The sequence below is a fragment of the Sarcophilus harrisii genome, chromosome 1 (genome assembly GCF_902635505.1).
Source record: "Sarcophilus harrisii chromosome 1, mSarHar1.11, whole genome shotgun sequence".
NCBI lineage: Eukaryota > Metazoa > Chordata > Mammalia > Dasyuromorphia > Dasyuridae > Sarcophilus > Sarcophilus harrisii.
In genome coordinates this window covers 705,939,312-705,964,009 of record NC_045426.1, presented here as the reverse complement: position 1 = coordinate 705,964,009, position 24,698 = coordinate 705,939,312, and the positions used below count along the sequence as shown (strand labels likewise).

The 24,698-nt window shown below is 51.0% G+C and overlaps 1 protein-coding gene across 1 annotated transcript in view; it reads right to left on the bottom strand.

Annotated features, from left to right (window-relative positions):
• The window catches only part of KREMEN1 (kringle containing transmembrane protein 1), a 34,325-nt gene extending 19,048 nt beyond the window's left edge, over positions 1-15,277 (bottom strand). The window contains exon 1 of the mRNA XM_031948804.1: positions 14,867-15,277. Coding sequence (XP_031804664.1) covers positions 14,867-14,996 — 130 coding nt within the window. The 5' untranslated portion in view covers positions 14,997-15,277. The remainder of the gene's footprint in view (positions 1-14,866) is intronic.
• Between the last annotated feature and the right edge of the window lie 9,421 nt (positions 15,278-24,698).

The following is a 24,698-nucleotide window of genomic DNA, read 5'->3' as shown; positions in this document are numbered from 1 at the left end:
TGGGTAAAGTTCTGCTCTACAGAATGGTTGAATCAGTTCACAACTCTACCCAAAATGTAGAAATGATCCCATTTTTCCCACATCCCTTCCAACATTTGATATTTTCCTTTTCTGTCCTATTGGCCAATCCAATAGGTATGTGGTAGTATTTCAGAATGGTTTTAATTTGCTTTTCTCCAATAAGAGCCAGAGTGAAAGGAGAGAGAGAATAGAATAAATAGAGGAGGGGGAGAGATACATTAACAAGAGTAATTGTGGAAAAAAAATTTGAAGCAAGTTTCTCTGATAAAAAGTTCATTTCTCAAATATATAAAGAACGGAGTCAAATTTATAAAAAGAAGGGCCATTCCCCAACTGAGAAATGATGACAAATCATTTTCAAATGAGCCTAGATCTATGGAAGCTGCCACTCCTTTTGATTCAGGGCTCCCAAAGCCCACTCCTGGTTTGCTGGGACCATGTTCTGCTCTCACTCAAGTGTGACAGACCTTTCCCGCCCCATGTTGTAAGCTGTCTTTGGCATCTGTGGACTGAAGGGGTCTGGAAACTGCCCCTCTACCACTGTTTCAGATGCCCTGAGGCCTGTCCTGGTTTGCTGGGGCCAGCCCTCTGATGGCACAGCCCGTGTAGAGTGAGCTCCACTCTTACCTTAGTGCAATAGACCCTTCCTACCGACCCTCCAAGTTGTCCTGGGCTGGAAAACTGTTTCACTCCATCTTTTGTGTGGGTTCTCTACAATTTGTTTAGAGGTACTTGGAGGAGTTTGGGGGAGAGCATGGACGAGTCCCTGCCTTCTCTCTGCCATCTTGGTATTTTTCTGATGGCACTAAATGGAGCCTCCAGCTTGAAGCACAACTTTGCACTTAACAGTAATGGAGAAGGGACAGTGCAGGCTGTTAGGGAAAAGAGTCAACATTCATTCCTGTTCCTAGAAACTGCCAGTTTTAAGTTTTTAAGAATAAGTGGTTTTCCCATAGAGATGGAAAAGTCCAACTAAGGATAGAGAAATCATGGAAGTGAGAACAATAGCTACTCATCAATCAGAGAATTTGGGGGCTACAATGGACTTTAGAAACCATCTCATCCAATTCCTTCGTATCACCGAAAGCAAAAGGGGGGAGGATCAGTTTTAAATGCCTTATCCAAGGTTATAAGCAGTAAAATCAAAATTTGAACTCATTCAAAAATAATTTCTTGGGGGGAAAAAAAATTTGAACCCAGGTCCTCAGACCCTAAATCTGGTGTTCCTTCTATTAACCCATCTGGAAACGCTAGCGACACCCTCAAATGCCCCATGTCAATGGAAACAGATCCAAGTATTAGGTCCAAACTTCAATACTCCTGTGGGACTTTTAAAAAGACACTGAACCTCTCTCACCTCAGATTCTCCCTCTGAAAATGAGAGAGTCATATTAGGCAAGCTAATTAGGCGAGGCTAATAAATGCCTGTTGTTGACTCAACGATCTTTTCCCACTCTAAGTGAATATACCTGTTCTCCTGACACATACGGCAGAGGTTTCATACTTTATAGTTTTAAAGTATACTTTTACAGTCATGTCAAATTCTTCATTAAGAAATAAAAAATGACTTTTTAAAAAGATTTTTAAAAATGTAAACCAACAAATTAACTTCAGATTGTGTCAGCCACACTGGAGGTTAATGGCTGTAGGACCTCATAGGCTGCCTTGTCACTCCATAATTGAATCACAAATCATTGTGGCAACCTCAGTGGCATAGAGGAGAGAATTCTGGCTCTGAAGTCAGAGGACTGGGGTTCAAATCTTCCCTGTGAAGCTCATGACCTGAGTGACCTCAAAAAAGTCATTTAACCCCTATGAACTTCAGTTCCCTCATCTGTGTGCACGAGGTAACTTCTGAAATCCCTTCCCACTCCAGATCTATGGTAAATGGCATGTTATGACATAGGCTCTCTGACGAGAGGGGAATCTAATGTATTGTTCACCTGAGAATGCTATGGTCAGTTAAGGATCAGGATTCATGAACTTTTTTTTTTTAATACATAGACAGACAGATGTAAATTGAAAAAGTATTTAAGTTTGACTGGTTTCTTTTGACATCCTTTGTTTTGTATGTCGTGCACTTAATTTTTTTTTTTTTTCTGAGAAGGGTTACAGGCATCACTTAAGCCAATAAAAGGGCCTCAGTCTAGACAATGGACTAGAGGAGTAGATTCTTCCCAGAGTAAGCCGCATTCTGACTCCGTATGAGTAATGCAACAAAAGGTGGATAAAGACAGAAACAATCTAAATCTTAGTAGTTCTTTATAAAATAATCCTTTGGTTTTCTTTCTGGAGAGACATCACAGCCCTGTGGAGTCAGCATAAATCGTGCTGGAATCATTCCTCTGACTCTTAGCTGGCAAGTCCCACCCTTACCCTGAGCACCTCCTTGGGGGCCAATAATCCCTGCAGGTACTTCTCTGGGACGCTGAGAGGCTTCCCAATAAGGTGCTACAGAAATATTGATTATTATCCTGGGCTCAAGGAGATCATCCCTTTGCGGGGGGGGGGGGGGGGGGGGGGAGAGGGAAGGCTGTTAAAGAGCTCCTAAGCCGAGGACACTTACTTTCTCGGTTTGTTCTTGATTATCATCACAGAAGCTCAGGGGGCAGTGGGCCCTGAATGTCAGTGAGTGCTGCTCGGGGGCAACAATGAACGTGCCCAAACCATACGGCACAGCCCATCTGTGGCAGCCACTTGTGTTCTATCTCCTTCAAATATTTAAATGTCAAATCAACTCCATTAACATAAAAATATTAAATATGAATAAGGCAATGGGCTCAGCACAACTGTAACTCATCCTAGGTAAAGGAGTGAGAGTTCTTGGGGCAGCCAGCTTAAATCCAGGACCCTAAAGAAGCTACTTTCTCTGCTGAGGTCAGAACCCACAGGGCTCTATGCAGAGGCTGGTGGCTCCCTTGCTAACTCCCAGATGCAGCAGGTAGCATTTCAGATGCCCCCTCTCAGCCCACCAAGACTCCTAAAGGTTCTGGGAGTCCCATTTCAGGATTTCTACTTGACACAGCTTCCATTAAAGCTCCCGCAGGTGATCCTGGGTCCTCAGAGGCTCTGGCACAAATCCTGGTGGCCCACCCCCTCCCCAAGCTGCAAAGGTGGAAAATACAGCCCACAATAAAGCTGACATCTGCCTCCCCCACCCCAAGGACTGGGCCACATTGGAGAGGCTGCTCATCACCACAAGACTGGCCACCAAATGATGGAAAGTTTTTGGCCACAGCCATTCATCAAAGAGTGAGGAGGCTGTGAACTGTGTCTGAGGGAAAACCCAAACTGATGAAGTCACGGGTCTTTGAAGTGCTAAATACAGGGGACAGTGGGAGCTGAAGCCAAAGGAGAGGCCTCTGGGAGGGATGTGACGCCAAAAGGTTTCTTGGAAAAATTGACCTCCAGAGCAACATCTCTCCTAAGGCTACACCCAGAGAAGGCCGAGTTCTGAATCAAAAGGGACCCTGGGTCTGGAAGGGCCAATGACTGACGGCTCTACCAAACTGCCACGGTGTCTGCTGCCTGTGCCCAGCCTCCCGGGGGGCAGAGGAGTCCCTTGGAGAGAGCACTGGGCTTGGGAAACCTCGGTTTTCGAATCCAATGTCAGAAATCTTTCAAATCCTATCTAGGACCCGGGGGCCTTTGGTCAAGCTTTTTCCATCTTGGGTCTGAGTTTCCTCATCTGCAAAACGAGGGGCTGGACACAGTGACCTCAAAAGAAGGTCCCTTCTGGCCCTAAGTTATCCGTCCCGTGACTTCGTGGGGCAGGGAAGCTGCGGTGTCCCTGCGCCCTGACTCACCGGGATGGGGATTCTCCAGAGAAGTTGGCGGGGATAAGAACATGTAACATTTATAAGAGGCTCTGTCGTGACCAGAAATTTGTGAAGAAAGCAGAAGAAAGAGACAGAGCTTCCATTGTACAGCTAAACAAACTGAGGTCCCATGAGGGTAACCAGCACAAGCCTATGCTCTGTCAGCCCTCCCTCCAGTGGGAAGTCTCAAGGCCCCCAAGCCAGGTGGTTCTTAGCCCATTGGCTTAGAAGGAGCCCCCCAGCCCTTGGCCCATTCCTTCTGTTTGCACATTCCTCTGCCTCCAGGGTCACATGACCCCCGCCGGGAGCCCAGCGGCCTTCAGTGACCTTCTGCTTCAATTCCCCCAGAGCAAGTTTCCCTCAAGGTCTCACATCGGTGGCCGGCCCTCAGTCTCCTTTTCTAAATGTTTACTGAGCACCCTTAACTGAATCCGAAACTATAAGGGCTGAGGTCAAGCCCCTCAAGAAGGGGTATGAGAAGGTGTCCTGCCCCCGCTTCTCTACTTACTGGTGGGGAAACATGGACATGGAACATTATGCAGAATGTTGGAACATTACACGCAACATTGGCACACTACATGGCCGAGGATGAGGGGCAGGTCTTGTTTCTCTGTGGTTGCTCCGGCCCCTGCATGTGAGGAAAGCGCTTGGCTCTGGCCCTCCGGGTCCAGGCAGAGGCAGAGCCGAGCCTGGGAGGTCAGTTGTCCTGACCTCTGGGCCTCGGCCCTGCAAGATGAGAAAGCCGAGTGGGAGGCCAGCTCCAGATCTTGGACCCAGGAGGCCTCCTCAGACCGTGCGTTCCCTGCCGTCTCCCATGATGGCACACGGCTGCTGGGGGGCCTGTCTTACTTCCACCAGGCCTGGGAACATCTCTCGTCCGCCCCAGGAGGAGCTGCTGCAGTGACCGGGCCCCTCGCTACCCGGGGACCACGAAGCAGGACCATGAAGTTCCTTTGACACTGGGAAAGGTCCCGGGCCTCCATCCCTGTTTCTTCCCCTGATCTCGGCCCACTCCCTCCACTCTAGTCAACCATTTCCTAAGTGGTCCCGGTCACACCAAATGAAAGCTGAAGGAGATGCAAGACTCACTCACCCTAGGGCTTCTGCCCACCTTACTATCCGCTGTGAACAGGGAGCTCGGGCAGAGAAAGGGCAGAGCTGGGAGCTGATCTTCCCGGTCTCATCCACAGGAAGAGCCTAACCAAGTGAGCGGCTCTGTGGGGATTCAGGGGGCTCCCAGCAGTGGAGCCGACGCTGGGCTTGTGGGACAGACCGAGCGCAGTCTGAAACTCCCGGCCAGATCGGTTTTGTTTGATGAGCACCTAGAAGTTACAGTGGCAGTCCCTGTCTATCCTACTCAGGTCCCACAGAAAAAAGACTTTTCTGAGACTGGCTGGGCTACGGTTTCACAACTGGTCTGGCCCAGAATTTGCCACAGGTAGCAGCTGACGGGGTTCTGGGAGGAGAGCTCTGAGAGCATAACCTTCCAGAAGCCCACAAGGTCTTGAAGCAGATACTAGGGAGCAAAGACCATTGGGGGAAACCAAAACCATGGTCCAGTGAGATGTGTAGAGGGCTAAGGCTTTCTGGAGAATAATAAGAGCAGCTGATTTTCTACTGTAACTGTAGATTTGTAAAAGATAAAAAATTGTCAATATACTTTCTCATCTGATCCTCCCAGCAGCCCCGGAAGGGATTAACCCCATCTCTCAAACGAGGGTGAAGGCGAACACGAAGAGCCCGGCTCGGCTCCGAACGGTGCGCCATCCGAGCCTGGGGTGGCAAGGGCGTGGAAGCCCTCGAGCTCGGCCGTGCGCCCGGGAAGCCGGCTCCCGAACACACACGTCCCAGTGGCAAACAGGGCAGCTCCCCAAGACTTTGAAGAGGCTCCTTTTAAGTCAGCCTCCCCTCAACTTTACTCTCTCCAAATCTCTTCCTGCCTTGAATGATCTTCAGCTGAAAAGGCCTGTACATACTAGGTGCAGATGGCAGCAGTTACAGCCCCGAACCAGATGCTGCAGTCTCTAATTTGATTGAAAGGATATAATTAGACAACAGAAACACTTTAATGAAAGAGCAAAACATGGCGGGAGGGAAGGACGGAAGGCACTTAAGGGATGCCAAAACACCCACTGGTAATAGGAGCCCCGCGTCTGGGGGAAAGAACGGGAAAAGACCCTTAAAAGGACAGTGCCCGTCCTGTTTATTTCCCCACAGACGGAGGAATAGGGCTTTTATTACTGTAGATTTCCACTGTATTTTATGTGGGAACAATCTGATTCAAACCAGAAGGGACTTCAGGGGGACATCAAAGAAACACAAATATGGCTTCTGTGGTCATTATTAAAAATATTTTTACCAGCCCAATAATTTTCTTTGAAGATGAGTTTTTATAGATTGAACAGCAGCAAGTAATTTACATACTGAGCTCGGATTGGCCGGCGCAGACTGGTGGCCCCCCCTCCCCAGAAGACGGCCACCACGTGGTTGCCATCTTTCTCAAAACTCCAGGCAGATACTTCCATTTATTTCTATCTGTTCTGAGAGATGAAAAGTAGTTTCTGTTTTTTTTTTTAAATCCAGTCACATGTGTGGATGGTGACATACTACCCTGACTCATCTTGAAAAGCTGTCTCCACTCCCCCACGAAAGGAGGGAGGAGGGGGCCCCAAAGAGCCTCCTCCCCATCGAAGGGACATCCACACTGGCTGGAGGACCAAGAGCCCACTGGCCCGAAAGGAGGGTGCAGCTGCCGGAGCGGGGCGACGCGGGGCAGCCATTCGCTTGCCCCCCCCCCCAGCAGAGTCAGTGCCCCACCCTTGTGGCAAGTCAAACAATCAAAAGTTTAATGGCTAGGCTGCTTGCCAGGGATTCAATCAGTGACAGTAGAAAGTAGGGGCTGGGCCCCAGCAAGGGGGGAGGGGAGGGAAGGGGGGGTCAGAGAGCAGTCTGATGCCCACGAGAAGGAGGGATGGATGGGACCTTGCATGTCAAGAGCCTGGCTCCAAGAGGGCACTCCCCCCCCCAACGGTACGTCTCCCCAAACTGCTCTGGGACAAGTCCAGGCCGTGGAGGTATTTGCCTGGAGTGAGAGAGAAGCCCCTGGCGGGCTGAGAGGCGGCCCGGCTCCCTCTGGGAGCGGAGGGCCCCTTTCTGACAAGCCCTCTTCTCGGCTGCCCGGCTCTCGGAAAGAATAATGCCAGGGGCCGCCCCCGGAACCCCCTCTCCCGGCTGCTGTGGATGTGAGGAGCCCAGCCCGGCCCTCCCCACAGCCCCACACAGCTGTGCAGTGGCCAGGTCCGGCTGCTAGGAAGGGCTCCCCGCCCTCGGTGCTGTCTTACTCATCCCCTGGTGCAACAGCCAGGGCCAGGCCCTCGACCTCCCGGGCCTTCGCTTTCTAGCTTTCCCCCTGTCTTTGAGTCTCTCCTCTGGGCCTGAGCTGTTCCTGCAATGGCCAAAACACTGGTGGAAACCTGCTGCCCTGCCGCCATTAATGCGAGTCCGGCTCTGAGAGGGTGACTCCCCCATCATCCCCCAGGGCCACATGGATTCCGTCTGGGCTCTTTAGCCTGGCGTTCAAGGCCTTCCATGAATTGGACCCAGCCTAGCCCTCCGTACTCTATGCCACTATCACCACTCCCCCAAATATCCTCTACCTCCCATCCCCCCCCCAGCATCTCTGCACTTCCCTCTCTCCAGAAGACAAGACCCCGACCTGTTGAACCTCATGATCTCTATACTCGGGGCAAAATACTTTCCTGGCTCCTCCCTGAGAGGAGACACACCATCTCCTGCCTCCGGCCCGTCCCCCCACCCTGCACTGCGGCTAGGAGCACTCACTCCCTTGCTCTCTCATCCCCTCCATCCCTTGGGATCTTCATCTCCACGCAAAGCTCAACTCCAAAGGCAGCTTCTTCCTGAGCTTTCCAATTCTTGGCAATCCCCAGCCCCCAAAATATGAATTTTTATCTATTTTTAATGAATTTAACTGGATATAGCACATACGCACAAGGCCTTTTTTATGTAAACAACTCCCAAACTGAGATGGAGCAGCACTCCAAGTTCCTTTCCATCTCTGTGCCTCAGTTTCCTCATCTGTACAAAGAGGGGAATGGCCTGGGGAAACTTCCAAGGCCCCTCCAGGTCTGCTCCCTAGCAACTCCCAAGCCAGGCTCCCCATCTTCGAAGGTCCCAACTCTGCTGAGATCTTGGGAGGTACCAGAGGGAGGAGCTTCCTCCTCTTCGCCCACCGTCCCCGGCTCTAAACACGCTGGGATTCTGTCAGCTCTACCTTCTTGTCCTTTGAACCCCGGCTTTATTCAGCTCCTAACCACAAGCTCCAGGAAGCCATGTATGATGGCTTCCTTTCTGATGCTGCTAAAGTGCCGGGCCCCGGGCTTTACACATACTGAGCACTTAGTAAACATTTGTTGAATATACGAATTTTAATCCAATGGACAAATGAAGCAGCTGAAATAAAAGAGGAGAAGGGAGAAGATGTGGAGCTATATATGTTCATATTTCTAAAATCATACTCAGGGGATGGAAGCTACAGGATCAGAGCATTTGGGCTTGAAGATCCCCCTCGATTGACGGAAAAGGAAGTAATGAGAATCTCTAGGGTTGACCATGATGGAACCAGATGGGGAAATCAATCGATCGGGTTTGGGACCAGGCCGGGGGATACAGAACAACAGGAGTGGGACAGCTCTGGTCCTGGAGCCAGGGGAGATGAGTCCCTTTACATCTATGTCTAAAATGAATCCAGGGAGACCTAGGGTCACCCCGATGCAGCAAAGGGGAGGGGGAGTAGGAAGCGCCTCACCCTCCCACACTGGCTGCCCAGGTGCTTGCAGGGGGCCTGAGGCACCCTTGAAAACCTGTTTATGAGCATGTTCCAAGGGGGCTGGGAAGGGGAGAAGGGAGGGTGTGTCTAGAAAATTATGCACTTCCCTATTCTTCTTTTTGTTGGGGACAAAAGCTGTGTACACATACACACACACACACACACACACACACATACACACACACACACACACACACACACACACAGAGTGAGCCTTTTCTCTTGAGTGTTTTGCATTAACTCCGTGTTCCCTAGTACAAACACAATCAACTTGGTATGTCTGAACGTTTCGTTTTTCTGGCAAAAAAAAAAAAAAAAAGATTTCATCAAAACAAAATAATCTACCAGCTAATCATGCTGTTGTTTTAAAAAGGGATGCTCTGCTTCATGTCGAATGCCAGAAATGGGGATGTGAAATCCGCCTTAAAAGAAGCAACAAATGTTTTCCCGAGATGGATTTCACCGCTGGCCTCGGCCCCCGCACCGCCCCCCTCCCCAGCCACACCTGCCATCATATCACAGCTGAGGCCATTCCAGGGCCCCCGGGAGACGCCAGTGTCCTTGCCGTGGAATCCTAGCCCCCAAGTGCTGCCCGGCTAGACTTTGGGGAGGGGGGCATCTGCATGGTGGGCCCTGTGGTGTCTGTACCCCCATCTCAGAGGGCTGTTGTGGGAGCCCCCATTCTCAGGTGCTTGGAGTAGGCTGTGATGGATACATTGAGGCGGTTTCATCCACGTCTTGGCTAAAGGATTCACCCTCAGCATCCCCGGCGGCTCTCTATCCTGGTGTCCCCTAGCTGAGGGCCCGCTCGGCCCCAAATCTGGGCTCTTTCCAGTTCCCCAAGAGCTTTCTGTGGTCACTGGATCCCAAAGAGGCCTCCAAGCCCGCCTCTCTGGCCAGCCTGCTTTCATACTGCGAAAGGACCACCCCAAAGCGTCTCCGCTCACCATGATTCCCTGGTTGATATGTTTGAAGGAAAAGCAAAAAAGCATGGCAACATCTCAAACCAGTGTTAATGAGGCTAAGTCTGGCTGCCCCAGGGCAGTTTGGGAAATCCGGGAATGAGAGACATCAGGGACAGCTCTCCATTCCTGCTGAGGAACACTGACATGCCCCAGAGCCAGTGACTTCCAAGAACCTACCTCCCCTGGGCTACAGCCCCTTACTAACCCCTTTCTCTCTCCACCCCGCCCCCCAGCATGACCTAGTGTTAAGGACCTGCCATGTCACTTCAACCAGTCGCTGAGGCAAACTGAAACACCCTCTCTGTGCCAGACATTTTGTTAAGTCTCTGACCTCAAAGAACTTCCCTTCTGAGAGGAAACGATGGACTAGAAGATACTCGAGACCAAGTTGATTTTATAGATGAGGAAACTGAGGCCCTAGCGGGGTACCTGCCTTGTCCAAGGTCACACAGGCAGTATGAGCTGGAGGCAGAATTTGAAGCCAGAGCTCTTCTCACGCCTTCCCACTTCTGTGAGTTGTGGTAGTGAGCCGGCACAGCTGATAAGAACCACAACAGTAACAAGAGCTAACATTTCTGTGGCACCCACTGTGCGCCAGGCAGTGCCGCTAAGTGCCTGGCTAACATCTCTGTGGCACCCACTGTGCGCCAGGCAGTGCCGCTAAGTGCCTGGCTAACATCTCTGTGGCACCCACTGTGTGCCAGGTAGTGCCACTAAGTGCCTGGCGGGGACCATCTCCTTTGGCCCTCACCATAGCTCTGGGAGGCAGGGCTGGGGTCACTTCTGTTTTATGAGACAGAAAGACAAGTTTAGTGACTCTGGCCAGCCCAGCGTGGCTGGTTTTGATTTCGGACCCCAGCCAGCCCTCTCCCAGTGCTCCTCCGGGTATCACACCTCCCTGCAGATTTCCGCTTTTAAAGTGACCGAGTGACCAGAAGAAAAACCACCCGGAGCCCCTGAAGCTCGAGCAAAGCTTCGCCTCCAGCTCCCCCAAAGCAGAGGCCATCATTGCCTTGGCGGGTTTTGTTCCTAGGGAATGGCTTCTGGCCTTCAAGGAGCTCATGCTAACCCCAAACGGGGCACTCCCGGTGGTTCTGATCACCACCCCCTCTGGGACTATCGCCGTGGCTAAAAGGGCATCCCTTGGTGGCCAAGCCACACCGAGCTTTGTGGACTCGGAAGGGGTGGGGAGCGGGGCCGGTGGCCTTGGGGCCGCGGGCCTGTGAGGGAGGCAGAGGGATTGCCCTGGGGGCTTTTCCTGCCCCATCTGGGATTATTCACCTCATCCTGGGGGCAGGAGGCTGTGGCAGCTCCTCCCTGTGTCTGCACTGTGCCTTAATGGCCTGTTCAAGAGACATGCAAGGTTCCCTTGCACTCCAAGAGCTTAGGCTAGACTCGATCGGCTCCCACTGGTGTCGGCAACACAGTGCAACGTACACACGGAGTGGCCTGAATCTCACTGGGTCACAGACTTGGAGCTGGAAGGGACCTTGGAAGCCATCTTGTCCAATCGCCTCTTTTTACAGATGTGGAAACTGAGGCACAGAGATGTGACATGACTTGCCCTAGTTAGCCCAGGTCTCCCTCCACAGTCTAGCACAGGTCAACGTTAGAAACTGCCCCAAGCCTTCTTGACTCAAGTCCAGGGTCCAACACACTGCACCATCACATTGGATCCCACAGAGAGGATCAAAGGCCCTTAGGGATCATCCAGTAATTGAATTGAATCCCTAATTGAACAAGTAAGGAAACTGAGGTACGGAGGCCTGGAGCCACCTAGTTCCCCATCTAGAATTCTTCCCACCACACTGTGCCGCCTCCATTGGCCCTTCGACCTATAGCCCCGAGATCATGGCCATTTTATACAGCAGACAACATGGGCCACTGGGTTTGTCCAAGGTCCCACAGACACGAGCGCCCAGTCCAGCACTTCTGGGGGCCACCACTCTCTCCTCTCCACGCCCGCTTGCAGGGCAGCTGAAGGTGACGGAGAATAGATTCAAGCGAGTTCAAATGAGGTGATTTCAGTGGTTGACTACATGAGCGCTGGAAGGGACTGGGGAGGCCATTATTTGTCAGAGAAGCAGAGGGAGGTCAGGTGTTTTGCCACACTCCCCCGGCCCCGCTGACTTGGGGAGCAGCTCCAGAATTCGGCGGAGCACCTGAGGCACGCGGCCCACACCAAGATGCAAAGCGGCGCCGCAGAGAGCCAGCCAAAGCCAGCTCCCTGGATGAGCTCTCCCACAGGGCGTGGGAGGAAGCACTCCATCCAGATGCCCAGCCGAGCCAGCTGCCGCCTCCCGGCCCTGCCTTTGTTCCTCTCTTCCCATCCAATGGGAATCAGGACAAACGTGAGCGAGCTCTGCCTTCCTCCCCGTCCTTCCTTAAGGAGGGGAAACGAATCAGGGGAACTTTGAAGATTCGGGGCTAGCTCCACAGAATCCCGAGAAGTAGCGGGCAGGGAGTGAGCGAACTGCTTTTTTAAAGCCAGCCTTCAGAAATGAAACCACCAGTAGTTTCAAGCTTGTGATATTGTGCAGAACCAAAGGATTGAAATAATTTTTTCCATCCACAAAACTTTGAGAAAATTACAGTTATCGAAAAAAAAATAATAAAATGATGCACTTGGCAGATCTTCACAGTGAGACGGGCTTTTTTATTGAAGTGGAGTTTGGGAACTGGTGGGTAACACTCAGGAGGGGGGTTCGAACAATGGGAGTCCTTCCTGGAAATAGGAGGCTGGTGTCCCGAGCCACCAAAGCCTTCAGGGGGACTGGGGACTCCGGGCTCTGGCTCAGGAAGGGCCTGTTGCTTGTGGTTCATTTGTCTGCCACCCTACTACTGTTCTCCACACACACACACACACACACACACACACACACACACACACACACAAAACCCTGGGCTTCCACTCACTCAAGGCCTCAATTTATCCAGCCTGAAACCAAGCAAGTCAATGTCACAGAGGAAGGGGCTTCGCCTTCCAAACAAGTATTGCTGACCCAGCAGGAGAATCGTGGAGCCATTTACTGCTTCTGTACTGGGTCAAAGGTGAGCCCAGGTATTTTCGGCCCCTCCTCTCTCCTACTGACACACCCAGGACCACACAGAAGGAAATGTGAAGCAAGGGTTACTAAGTCCCGGCTCTGTTGCTAAGTCCCAGCTTCAGAGAAAATACCAACCTCCTCAGGCCCATCACTCACAACATGTATGCGTAAGAATGTCGGGGCATGAAGGAGACTATGCAACAATGTGCTCATTTTATCGACCAGAAAACTGAGGCCCAGAAAATCCACAGGAGGGTCTTCCAAATTTCCGTGGAAGCCGGCTGTTCCTTCACCACCATTTTCTGCCTGGGAGCCTGGGCCTTTTTCAGCTGTTTTCTATTCCTGCTGCCTGGCTCTTTAGCCGATGCTTGCTGAGTGACTGACCCTTCCCTGGGTGAGCCAAAGTGGTTTCTCTTCTAAGAAGTCTGGAGCGAATGAGAATCTCCCAGCATTCTAGATGGGTTTAAGAAAAACATCCCAGGCACTGCCCTGCTCTCTCTCACTATTAATTCCGTGCTTTGCAAATCTCCCAGATCAAATGGAGGAAGCCTCAGTTCTCCTCCTCTGGAGGCCTCCCTAATGGACTTTCCCCCCAGCCCTTTAAGGTGCTCAGAGATGAGCGTCTAACCTCCGCGTAATTAGTGAATAAACACAAAAGAGATCCACTTTCCAGCGACATCTCCGGGCCTTTCACCCCCTAAATGAAGGGAGAGTAGAAGTCTACCTTTCCCCTCTGGGAGCCCCGGCTCAGAGCAGCATTTTGCCTTTGTCTGAGGACAGACAGAGCTGGTTCCCTTTACCCTAATTACAGTGAAGTCCCGATGGAGCAGGTCCGACGCTATCTTGGGAAACTGACCTAGCTCAACATTGAACTTCTGTCCAGAAGGTTAAAAACTCCCACCCGGGGCTTTTTCTCCGTCCAGGGTCTCTCCTGTCCCCCAGTCACAGGCTCCCTGGCACCTCGGGCTGGAAAGCTTCTCCTCAGCCTCTACTCTTTGTGGGGAAAACGGAAAGAATAAAGGGGGCTGTGGGAGGCAGCCACTCATATTTCTGGACATCTTCTCTATCTCCTGGCAGAATGGGGTGTGTTCCCTGACAAAAAGCAGCACACATTTGCATGTGCAAGAGAAATCTGGCTTCCTCCGGAGGATTAAAGTTACATGAAAACCAGTGGACTGGCCAGGGAGGAAGGTAACTGGGCTCCAGGAGTGGGGCAGGGCCAGTAGGGTTCCACGCCAGGCTCCCAGGGCGGTCCCTGCCACTTCGGAGGGGACCCCGGCATTCCCAACAGTCTCTCTCCCCCTCCTCGTTTTCCCTCAACCATGCATGGTACAGGCTGCTAAACAGCCTCACCGGGTGCTCTGTCTCCTCCCTGTTCTGAGGCATCCCAGGACCCAGCCCAGGATTCCCGGGAAGCCCCCCAGCCCAGCCCGCCGCACCCGCAGAAGGGAAAGAGGAAAGAACCCAGATTTGGGATCTTGGCGGCTTTCTTAGAGCCACAGAAGGAAAGCCCCTGGGGGTTCCCTGTTTCACAGGGAGGAAACTGAGACTGAGAACAGAGCATTGCCCAGTGTCTGCCACATCTACAGGTAGAAATGACTTATGTGGTGTCATAAAAGTGACTATGTATGTCTCCACACACATCTAGAGTAGCTCTATACTGTACACAAAGTGTCTATCAACACACTATAAACACAAAGTATCTACGCGCTATAAACAAGTATCTGCACACCGGATATATACAAAGTATCCATGCACTTACTGATACATGTCCCTCCTCCCTCCTTCCATAAGAACTTGCAGGCTGACTGGCCCAAGGTCAGTCCCAGTCAGTGACTACGGGACAGAGGCAGGCTGCGGACCCGTCCTCGGACTCCAGGGCAGGGTTTCCCCCACAGCCCCAGGCAAACGCTCCAACTCCATCACAGGCTGGCAACCCGCTTGCCTTCTCTGGACCTCGGTTTCCCCCCGGTAAGAAGTCCGTGCCCTAGATCCGGGGTCGCGGGACGCCCACCCAGCCTCCCCCTGAGCCCTGCACTCTCCGAGGCCACGGGGCGGCGGGGATCGTCCGGGGCACCTCAGTTTCCTCCCCTGTGAGGAGGGCGGGGGTCCGCCCGATCTCGGTCCGAGCCGGGGCCGGGCGCTCGCGGGCGCGGCTCGGTCACTCACCGGGCGCCGGTCCGGGTCCGGGTCCGGGTCCGGGTCCGGGTCCGGGTCCGAGGCCGGGTTCGGGTCCGGGGCGGGCGGCCAACGCCAGCGCGGCAGAGAGGAGGGCGAGGCGGGCGGCGGGCGGCGCCATGGACCGGTCAGTGCGGGGCCCCGGGGCGCGGCCCGGGGGAACAGGGGGAGCGCGGGGAGCCGGGGCCGGCCATGGGAGCGGGACGCGGGGCCCCAACAGTCTGCCCGGCTCGGCCCCGCCCCGCCGAGCGAGCCCCGCCCTCCAGACCCCGCCTCCCACGTGCGACCCGCCTCCGCTCGCCCCTCCCTAAGCAGGCGCCTCGCCTCCAGCGGGGCCACACACCCCCGACGCCGTCCGGCCCGACCGTAGAGGGGAGGGGCCCGTCAGTACCCCCGTCTGGCCCCGCCCAATTTTTCAGAGACCGCTCTCGCCCCGCCCCAAGTGTGAGCTTCATCTCCTACGAAGCCACGCCCCTTCCGCGTGAACCGCCTGCGCAACCAGTTCAGGCGGCGAGGAGAATGGCAGCGGCTCAGAGCCCTCCGTTCGGTTCCGCCCCCTGAGAGCCACGCCCACATCTCAGAGGCCCCGCCTCCTTCCGCCCCAAGCACGCTTTATTCCCAGGACCACGCCCCCCCCAGTGAGGGGGCGGGAACGCTCCGTCATGCATCATAACTCCACCTCCGCGTCAAAGGGAATAGCCCACTTACCCACTCACCCAGGGAGGAACCGCCTCTGCTTCCAGTGCGGGACATGCGCGCTGAGGCACCTCAGGCTCACTTCCAACAAGCCCCGCCCCTTCTCCCAGCCGGGAGGGTGCCTCGACTCCGCCCCCTAGGGGGCGAGTGCCATCGGTAACCACTCCTGTCATTCGCCCGTCTAAGTCCGGGAGGAGGTGTAACTCTAGGCCCCGCCCATAATAGGTGTTCTCCATTGGTCCGGCCAGGGAGGAGGGGTGGGACGAGTAAGGGGGGGGGGAGGGAGGAGGTGGAGCTCTGTGCCTAGAAGGGAAGGATGGGTAAACCGGAGCCACCTGGAGCGGAGCGAAGGCGAGGAAGGACTGCTCCCGGCACTAGAGCGTCCATTCAGATTTCTCCTGTGTGCTAGACACTGGGCAGAAGGGAAACAAGCCTGGCTGGGCCCCGAGGAGACATAGATCACTTAATGAAACAAATAGATAAATGCACACACAAGGAAATACAAACTAGCATCGACCCAGAGCTTTTAAGATCTGCAAAGTCCCCGGGCTCACAGAACTAGTAAGTGGCTCCTTCTGGATCTGAACTCATTTCTTCCTGACTCTGTCCATTATCGCTTACATTCTAACCGGAGAGACGGCATATGTAGCCAACTACAGGCATGGGCAAACTCATTTCCAGGTGATTTAGATGGTCTCTGAGACCATCCGGTATTACCTACACATTTTATACGTTGGGAAACTCAGCTCAGAGACAGAAAACCTGACTAGGGATCCAAGGCGACCAAGAGGTCTCAAGTCTGACCAACCCATGTAGGAATACCCTCTAAACCAAAATCTGAAGTTAGCCAGCTGCCCCTCGGACATCTCCAGGGATCCACCAGGCACAGTCCAGGGATCTACCAGGCCTAGTCCAGGGATCCACCAGGCACAGTCCAGGGATCCACCAGGCGCAGTCCAGGGATCCTACCAGGCCTAGTCCATGCCCTTTTGGGACAGTTCAATCAAGCTGTCGTGTAGCCCTTTATCACCATTCATCAACAAGACTATGGTCAGGGTAGCCACTCTACTAAAATCCCGGGAATACAAATACAAACAGAAAGACAGTCCCTGCTCTCCACAAACTGACATTCTCACGGAGGAAGATAGTAAGTAAAAGGAAGCTGAAAAGGGGTGGAGGGGGGCTTCTCTTCCTTCAGAACTTTTTGTCCTGGTGCGGTCTCCTCAGGGGAGTCCTCCCTGCTTCCCCTTACTCATCTGCAAAGTGTTTTCTCCCTCCTCAGTTTTGTCTAAAGCAGTTGGCCCTTTGCTGCCACCATCCCCACCTAGCAGTCTACACATCCCTGTATATGTATTGTAGACACACATTTCCCACTCCAGCAAAGCAAATAATTTCTTTTAAGCTACACAGTCCCCTCAGTGGAAAGTAAATGAAGGAACTGAGGTGAAATGACCTGTACCTGACCAACTGGTAAGTCCCAGGGGCTGGATTTGAACTCAGAACCCTCTTGCATCGATCTATTACTAAACGAATGTAAACTCCTTACTGGTAGGAATGATATCACTTTTTTTTTTTTTTTAAACACTTGTGTCCCCAGCAAGTTGTGAAGCACCCAGCACAGTGCCTGGCACGTTAGTAGGGACTATATAAAAGCTTATTCTCTCCTCTTATTATTTTATTCCTTTCCCCTTCGAGTACAGAGCCTGGCACACAGTAGGGTGCTTATAGATCAGTAAGCATTGATGAAGCTCCTACTATGTGCCAGGCACTATGCCACCAGAAAATAAAAAGAAAGACCAATCAGGGAGCTTCCTTTCTAAGCCGGCCATGGGAAATACTTGGGCCCCTTCAGTAGACCAGCCCTAGAAATAAAATGGGCGCTTTTCGGAGGATGATTGAGTATCCCTGACCCCGCAGTAGCAGCCAAGGGCAGAGCCTGGCACCTGGTGGGTGGGGGGAAGGGGTGTGTGTGTGTGTGTGTGTTCGGATTTAGACAAAGTGACCTTTTTTCCCTTTTAAACCGAAGCCACCCTGTCTCCCCCTCCCCTTCCCCCTTCCTTCCCCTCCCCCCTCCCCGCTCTGGTCTCGCCCGCGGGCCAAGCAGACTGAGTCTAAACAAAACTCAGCCCCGAGTCCCGGGCGCTCCCGGTGGCCGCCCACGCCGGAGGGCAGGTCCCCCTCCCAGCCCCCAGCCCGGCCGCCATCTCTCCGCCCCCGACTGGGGTTTTCCTCTGGGGCTGCCTAAAGCCCCCGGTAATTAGGAGCCGGCCTGACAGGTTCAAGCCGGGCCAGCCCGCGGGGCTCAGGGACCTGCGCAGCTTTCCCTTCAGTGCCTGGGCTCCGGGAGCCCGCCTGGCGTGTGGGAACCTGCGCCGCCTGGCACCGGGGCCGTGGCTCTGGCCGCGTGTGCTGGCACGCAGCGGCTCCTGCAGCCGGCGGCTCCTGGCCGGCTCTCGCGCGGGGACGGGGCGCGGGGCGCGGGGCGGGGCGCGGGGCCCCCTCCCCAAAGTGGGCCCCGATTGGCCAGATTCGGCCCCGTCCCAGCTCCTCGCTCCTCGCCTGTCCCCCGCCTTCCCGGCATGCTCAGGGATCCCCAGGACTTCCCCACCCCGGCAAGGACCCCCTCCCAAGTGGGCACCCGGCCTGCTGCTGGTGAAAAGCGCTCCCCGAGCCGGCCCAGCCCGTGAGGGACTGTCCAGACGGCAAGCCCCAACTGCTTCTGGCATCTCTACCGCAGGCTTAGAACTGGGAGGGACTTCGGAGACGGTCTTGTCCGGCAGCAGCATTTGACAGACCAGGAAACTGAGGCCCAGGGGCCCAGCTAAAATCTTCCTTCCTTCCTTCCTTCCTTCCTTCCTTCCTTCCTTCCTTCCTTCCTTCCTTCCTTCCTTTTCCTTCCTTCCTTCCTTTCTCTCTCTCTCTCTCTCTTTCTTTCTTTCTTTCCTTCTCTTTCTTTCCTTCTTTCTTTCTTTCTTTCTTTTTTCTTTCTTTCTTTTCTCTCTCTCTCTTTCTTTTTTTTTCTTTTTCTTTCTTTCTTTCTTTCCTTCTTTTTCTTTCTTTCTTTCTTTCCTTCTTTTTCTTTCTTTCTTTCTTTCCTTCTTTTTCTTTCTTTCTTTCTTTCTTTCCTTTTCTTTCTTTCTTTCCCTTTCTTTCTTTCTTTCTTTCTTTCCTTCTCTTTCTTTCTTTCTTTCTTTCCTTCTCTTTCTTTCTTTCTTTCTTTCTTTCTTTCTTTCTTTCTTTCTTTCTTTCTTTCCTTCCTTCCTTCCTTCCTTCTTTCTTTCTATCCATCTACCTATCTAAATTTATCTGTCTATTTGTATGTTTATTGCTGTCTCCCTGCCTAGAAAATAGAAATTCCTTGGGGGTAAGAAAGGAGTTTGGTTTGTCCATTTCTGCCTTCACGGGACAGGTCCTAGCTCAGAGTGGGCACAAAATAGAACTTTGGGCATCAAACAGAACATTTCTTCCCTCTTCACTACATTACCTGCCAGAGTCCTCCCCATTTGAACTTTTCTCCTTCTCTCGGGTCTCGCTGCCCTAGAACCCATTAGAAAAGGTCTGGTTTACAGGTAGGAGCTCCTCCTCTCTAGCCTTGGCTCCCCTTTCCCATCAACCCAAAGGTCGGTCCAAGGAAGGGTAGTGACTAGTTTTCACCACAAGGGACGCCCTTCCGTTTATTCTCATGGCTTGAATCAGATGGAGGTCAACTATTCCTTCACGTAACTTGGAAGGCGACCAGATTTTCCCATCAGCCTGCCTTTCTGTCCTACAGTCTCAGCACTGCCATCTAGTCTCCTGATGTAATTAAGGACTTGCCATCCACCCGATGGCTGCACCCTTAAGATTTCATCTCCTTGTAGCTAAACTGTCTTGTATCATTTCCAGGAGACATCCAAGGTGGTGAGTGGAGAGAGTGCTAAGCCTGGAGTCAGGAGGATCTAAGTTCAAATCCGTTTCAGACCCTTACTAGCTGTGTGACCCTAGGCAAGTCACTTGACCCCAGTTGCCTCAATTTCCTCATCTGTAGAATGGCAAACTCTGTCTTTGCCAAGAAAACCCCAAGTGAGATCACAAAGAGTCAGACAGGACTGAAATGACCCAACAACAGCTCCAATTATCAAGAGCAAGAACTGGCTTGATGTGACTATTTCCATCACGCTTAGCACACCCTATGGTGCTGAGCATACACTTTCATTCAGGAGACTGGCCTATATTCCTTGAAACTCCTGAAGCTAGCTTTCTTGCTGCTCCAGTTCCAGGCTGTCCTAACTTTCCTCTCCTCTCTTCTCCCCACCTTTTTCTTTCCTCTTCTCCCCTTTTCTCTCCTCTCCTTTCCTCATTTCCCTCCTTCTCCTCTCTTCCTTTAACCTTCTCCTCCCTTCCTTTTCTCTTCTCCCTCTGCTCTCCTTTTCTCTCTTCTGCACCTTTCTCTCCCTTCCCCTCCCCTCTCCTTCTCCTCTCTTTTTCCACTCCCTCTCTCCTCCCCTTCCTTCTCTTCTTTTGTCCTCCCTTCCTCTTCCCTCTTCTCTTCTCTCCTCTTTCTCTCATCTCCTTTCCCCCTTCTTTCCTCCCTTCCCCACTCTTCCTTTCTCTCCTCTCCGAGGTGTCCAGGCTAAATATCCCCCTTTTTTTTCACCCAATCTTGTATCTTCCCCTTCTTCCTTTCCCCCAAACTGCTTCCCCAAGTTGAGCACCTTCACTTTAGGTCTGGATTAGAGTGGGGGTCTCCTAGATGGTCTTTCCAGAACCTCCACTTTACATTGTTGCAAATATCTTATTTAAACATTGTTTTCATTGTGTCCTTCCTCCGTTGGAGGACTTAGAGTGATTCCTTGTAACAGAAAATCGAAATGTCCAACTCCCATCCTCTCTTGCCTAGAATCTCACAGGTGGAAGGGACCTCAGAAGCTGTTCAGTCCCGCTCAGCCCGGCCCTGCGGTCCTCCAGCCTCTGAAGCTGGGGAGCAGACGGGCTCCCCACAGAAAGACCAGCCTTCTCTTCTCCAGGGCTGACCTCTCCTGTTCCTTTGTTCACTCTCCCTTCCCTCTGGCATGAATTCCCAGATCTCTGCCATCTCAGCCACCCTCCCTGGGCTGTGTTTTCCCAGCATCCTTCCTTGACTAGTGAAGAGTTTGCGAAAGCAAAGAGGCGGCAAACTCGAGCCCCAGCCGCGTTATTTAATAGCTGTGTGACCTTGAGAGAATCCCAACTGGTGATTTGGGCGCCCGAGGCGAGCAGCTGGCAAGGTGTCTTCAAGTCAACTCTTGCAAATTAAGTCACAGGTGTGGATGGAGGCTTTGAAGCCTGGTACCCAAGTACTATGGGAGCTAGGGAGGTTAGGACCCCAGGTCGCCATCTTGTAGGGGAGACTGAGTCACCACCAGCAGAGGGAAGTGGTCAGGGCTGACTAGAAGGGAAGCAGTCTACCTGGTTTGCAGATGAGTTGGGGGGGTGGAAGTGGGAAAGCAACTTCTGGAAGCTTCCTATTTTAATTAACTAGTCCAACTAATTATTTGCTCATTTATAAAATGAAGGGATTAGACCAGATGGTCCCAGCGGTCACTTTCAGATTTAAATCTATGGGAATAATCGGATGCAGCAAAAGAGCCTACTATGTGCCAGGAACCGTCCAAAGCATTAGCATGGTAGTGTGGCAAAGGGCACAGAGAGCTGGGCTGGGAGTCGGGAAAATCAGGGTTCAAGGTCCAGGTCTGACACAGACTGGCTGGAGGCCCTGGACAGGTCCATTGGTCTCTAGTGAGGATGGGTGGCTCATCTGCATTGAGAGGGATTGTCTCAGGAATTCTCATACCAGTGAAATCCCAGGCCTATCCCTCCCCAAAAGTGCTAAGCTCTGTATTTCTACCTCAATTGTCAACAAACATTAAGTACCTACTGTGTACCAGGCACTTTGCTACCTGATGAAAAAGTATAAATGTTGTCAGAGCGCTCTTAATTCCTTTGCACCTTGGGAAGAGCTGTAATGTCCATCTCTAGGTATGACTCCAGAACTTGAGAAAACTTCTCCTACACTTAAGGTTTCCATTTCCTTACCTGTAGAATGAGGGAGGTTGGCCTAGATGGATCTCTAAAGCTCCTCCCAGCCCTGACATCCCCTGTTCTAAAGTTCCTTCAGCTCTGACATCCCCTGTTCTAAGGACTCTTCATCTCTGATATTCCCTGTCCTAAGGCCCCTCCCAGCCCTGACACCTCCTGTTCTAAACTCCCTCCCAATCTTGACAGCCTTGTTCTAAGAGCCCTCTCAGCTTTGATAACGCCTGTTTTAAGGGCCTCCTTAGTTCTGACATCTTTTTTTTTTTTCACCCTCATTCTTTATTTTTTTATGATTTTTATTTTTTTTTATGATTTATAACCCCGCTTTGCCCTTCTCTGCTGTCTCCCTTTGAAGACTGAAGCAGTCTATAATATGCATTCATATGACATCACTGATAGAATATTGGTATTAAATAGATAAGTCTTCACTTATTTTTAAAATGATTTAATATTTTATTCTCCCCAATTTTAGCATTTTTTTGTTAAATTTTGAATTCTAAATTCTCTCTCTTCACTCATTGAGAAGATGAGTGATTGGATATAAATAAAGATATACATGCACACATCTGAAAAACATATTTCCCAGTTACATTGTAAAAGAAAACACAAAAAAGCAAGAAAATAAAAAAAAAAAAAAAGAAAAAGGCAAGCAAAAAAAAAAGTATGCTTTGATCTGTATTCAGACTTCAACAGTTCCTTGTCTGGGATAAAATTTTTCATCATGAATTCTTTGGAATTGTCTTGAATCCCTGCATTTCTCAAAAAAGTTTAAAGTTGTTTTAATTTGCATTTCTTTAATCAATAGTGATTTAGAACTTTAAAAAAAATATCATTCTGGAAGCTTTGTTTGAAAACTGCTTTGTCCTTTTATCATTATTTATAATAATTTTATATTCATATATAATTTATATTCATTTATCATTATTATAAAATAATAATTGATTATTATTAAAATATCATATATTTATATTTCCTTTTATCATTGACAATTGAGGAATAGTTCTTATTTTTTTAAAATTTGTCCCAGTTCTCCATATATTTGAGAAATGAGGTCTTTATCAGAGAAATGTACTATATAATATTTTTAGTTATGATTTTTGGTTGTTGTTTTACATTCTATTTTTCTGTTTATTTTATTCTGTCCTTTCCTTTGATTCTGTTCATCCTCAGAAGTGTTTTGCCTCTCCTCCCTTCTTCTTTTCTTCCTTTTATCACTTCCCCTCTTTTTCTTTTTTTTTTTTTAATGAAAGCTTTTTATTTTCAAAACATATGCATGGATAATTTTCAACATTCACCCTTGCAAAACCTTGTGTTCCAAAATTTTCTCCCTTCCTCACACCTCCCCTAGACAGCAAGTGATCCAATATGTGTTAAACATGTGCAAAATGAGAAAATACAAAAGCAAGCAAACCACCACAAAAAGAATAAAAATATGTTGTGGTCCACACTCAGTTCCCACATCTGGGTGCAGATGTTCTCTCCATCACTATTGGAACTGGTCTGAATCAGCTCATTGTTGAAGAGAGCCATTCCCGTCAGAATCGATTGTCGTATACTCTTGCCGTTGCCGTGTCTCACGATCTCCTGGTCCCACTCACTTCCCTCAGCATCAGTTCATGTAGGTCTCTCCAGGTCTCTCTAAAATCCTCCTGCTGGTCATTTCTTATAGAACAATAATATTCCATAACTTTCATATCCCATACCTTATTCACTCATTCCCCGACTGATGGGCAGCCACTCAGTTTCCAGTTCCTTGTTGCCACAGAGATTCTTGCACCAGTGGGTCCCCTTCCCTCCTTTATGACATCTCCTGTTCTAAGGGTCCTCTCAGCCCTGACATCCCTTGTTCTCAGGCCCCTCCCAACACTAATCCTTATGATACTACGAGGACTAGATTTCTTTTTGCTTCTTACAACACAGACTTCATTTCATACCCACTTTCTTGTGAATCATAGAAAAACATGCAGAACCTGGAATCAGAAGAGCTGGAGCCCGATCCCACTCGTGTGCCCTTTCCAGAAAGTCAAGAGCTGCCATTCTCTTCTTCTGCCCTCTCCCCTCCACCAGTAGACCCAATGAACAATGTCAGGGAGGGACGGTTTTATTGCTCTCCTCTCCCCTGCCAGCTTGGCTGTGTGATCCTGAGGAAGCCACCTAATGCTCCATGTTCTAGGCGCGTCTCCTGGAGCTGCAACCGGGAAGTTCCCTTCCCCAACCTCTCAATTCTAGGGAGACTACCATTTGTCTCTTTCTACATGTCCAGTGCTTAACACAGTGACTGTTAGTGTAAGTGACCAGCAGAATCTCAGACTCAGTCCATATGCTCCTCCTAGCACCACCATTCTGCAATCCCTCCTCAATTCATAAAATCCTTTTTTATTTGTTGTTCATTTCTTTCCATTTGGGACGCCATTTGGGTTTTCTTGGCAGAGATATTGGCGCGATTTGTTCTTTCCGTCTCTAGCTCATTTTACAGATGAGTAGACTGAGGTAAACAGGTAAAGTGACCTGCCCAGGGTTACAAAGCCAGGAAATATCTGCTACTGGATTTCAACTCAGGAAGATGAGTCTTCTTGGTTCCAAGCCCAGTGCTCTGTGCTCTATGGTTCCCCCTAGCTGGTCTCCATCCCAATTTATCCCTATCAAAATTCAGGTAGCTCTTATGATTTCTCAGGTCCCGCCTTCCTTCCCTGAAGAGTTAATTCTTCTTTTCTACCTTCACATTTGGGCATTTTTCTATTTATATATATGGAGAATCTACCACTTCCTCTACCTCAGCTAAACAGGGAACCGGAGACATCCTTGAGCCTGCCATCCCAAGCACAAATACTCCATTTCTGGGTTAGTAACTTGGACATTTTTTTATCAGATCATAATCTCTTATTTCTCCCCTTCCCCTGCCCGTGTAACTGATCCTCATTCTCACCTTGACCTCTAGTCCCTCCACTAGGCTTCTTGTTCATCCACCTATCCCAGATGGGCTACTTTAGTGTTGCTTATCCCCAATGGGCTACCCTAGTGTCACTTATCCCCCGTGGGCTACCCTAGAACCACCCAGCCCACATGAGCTACC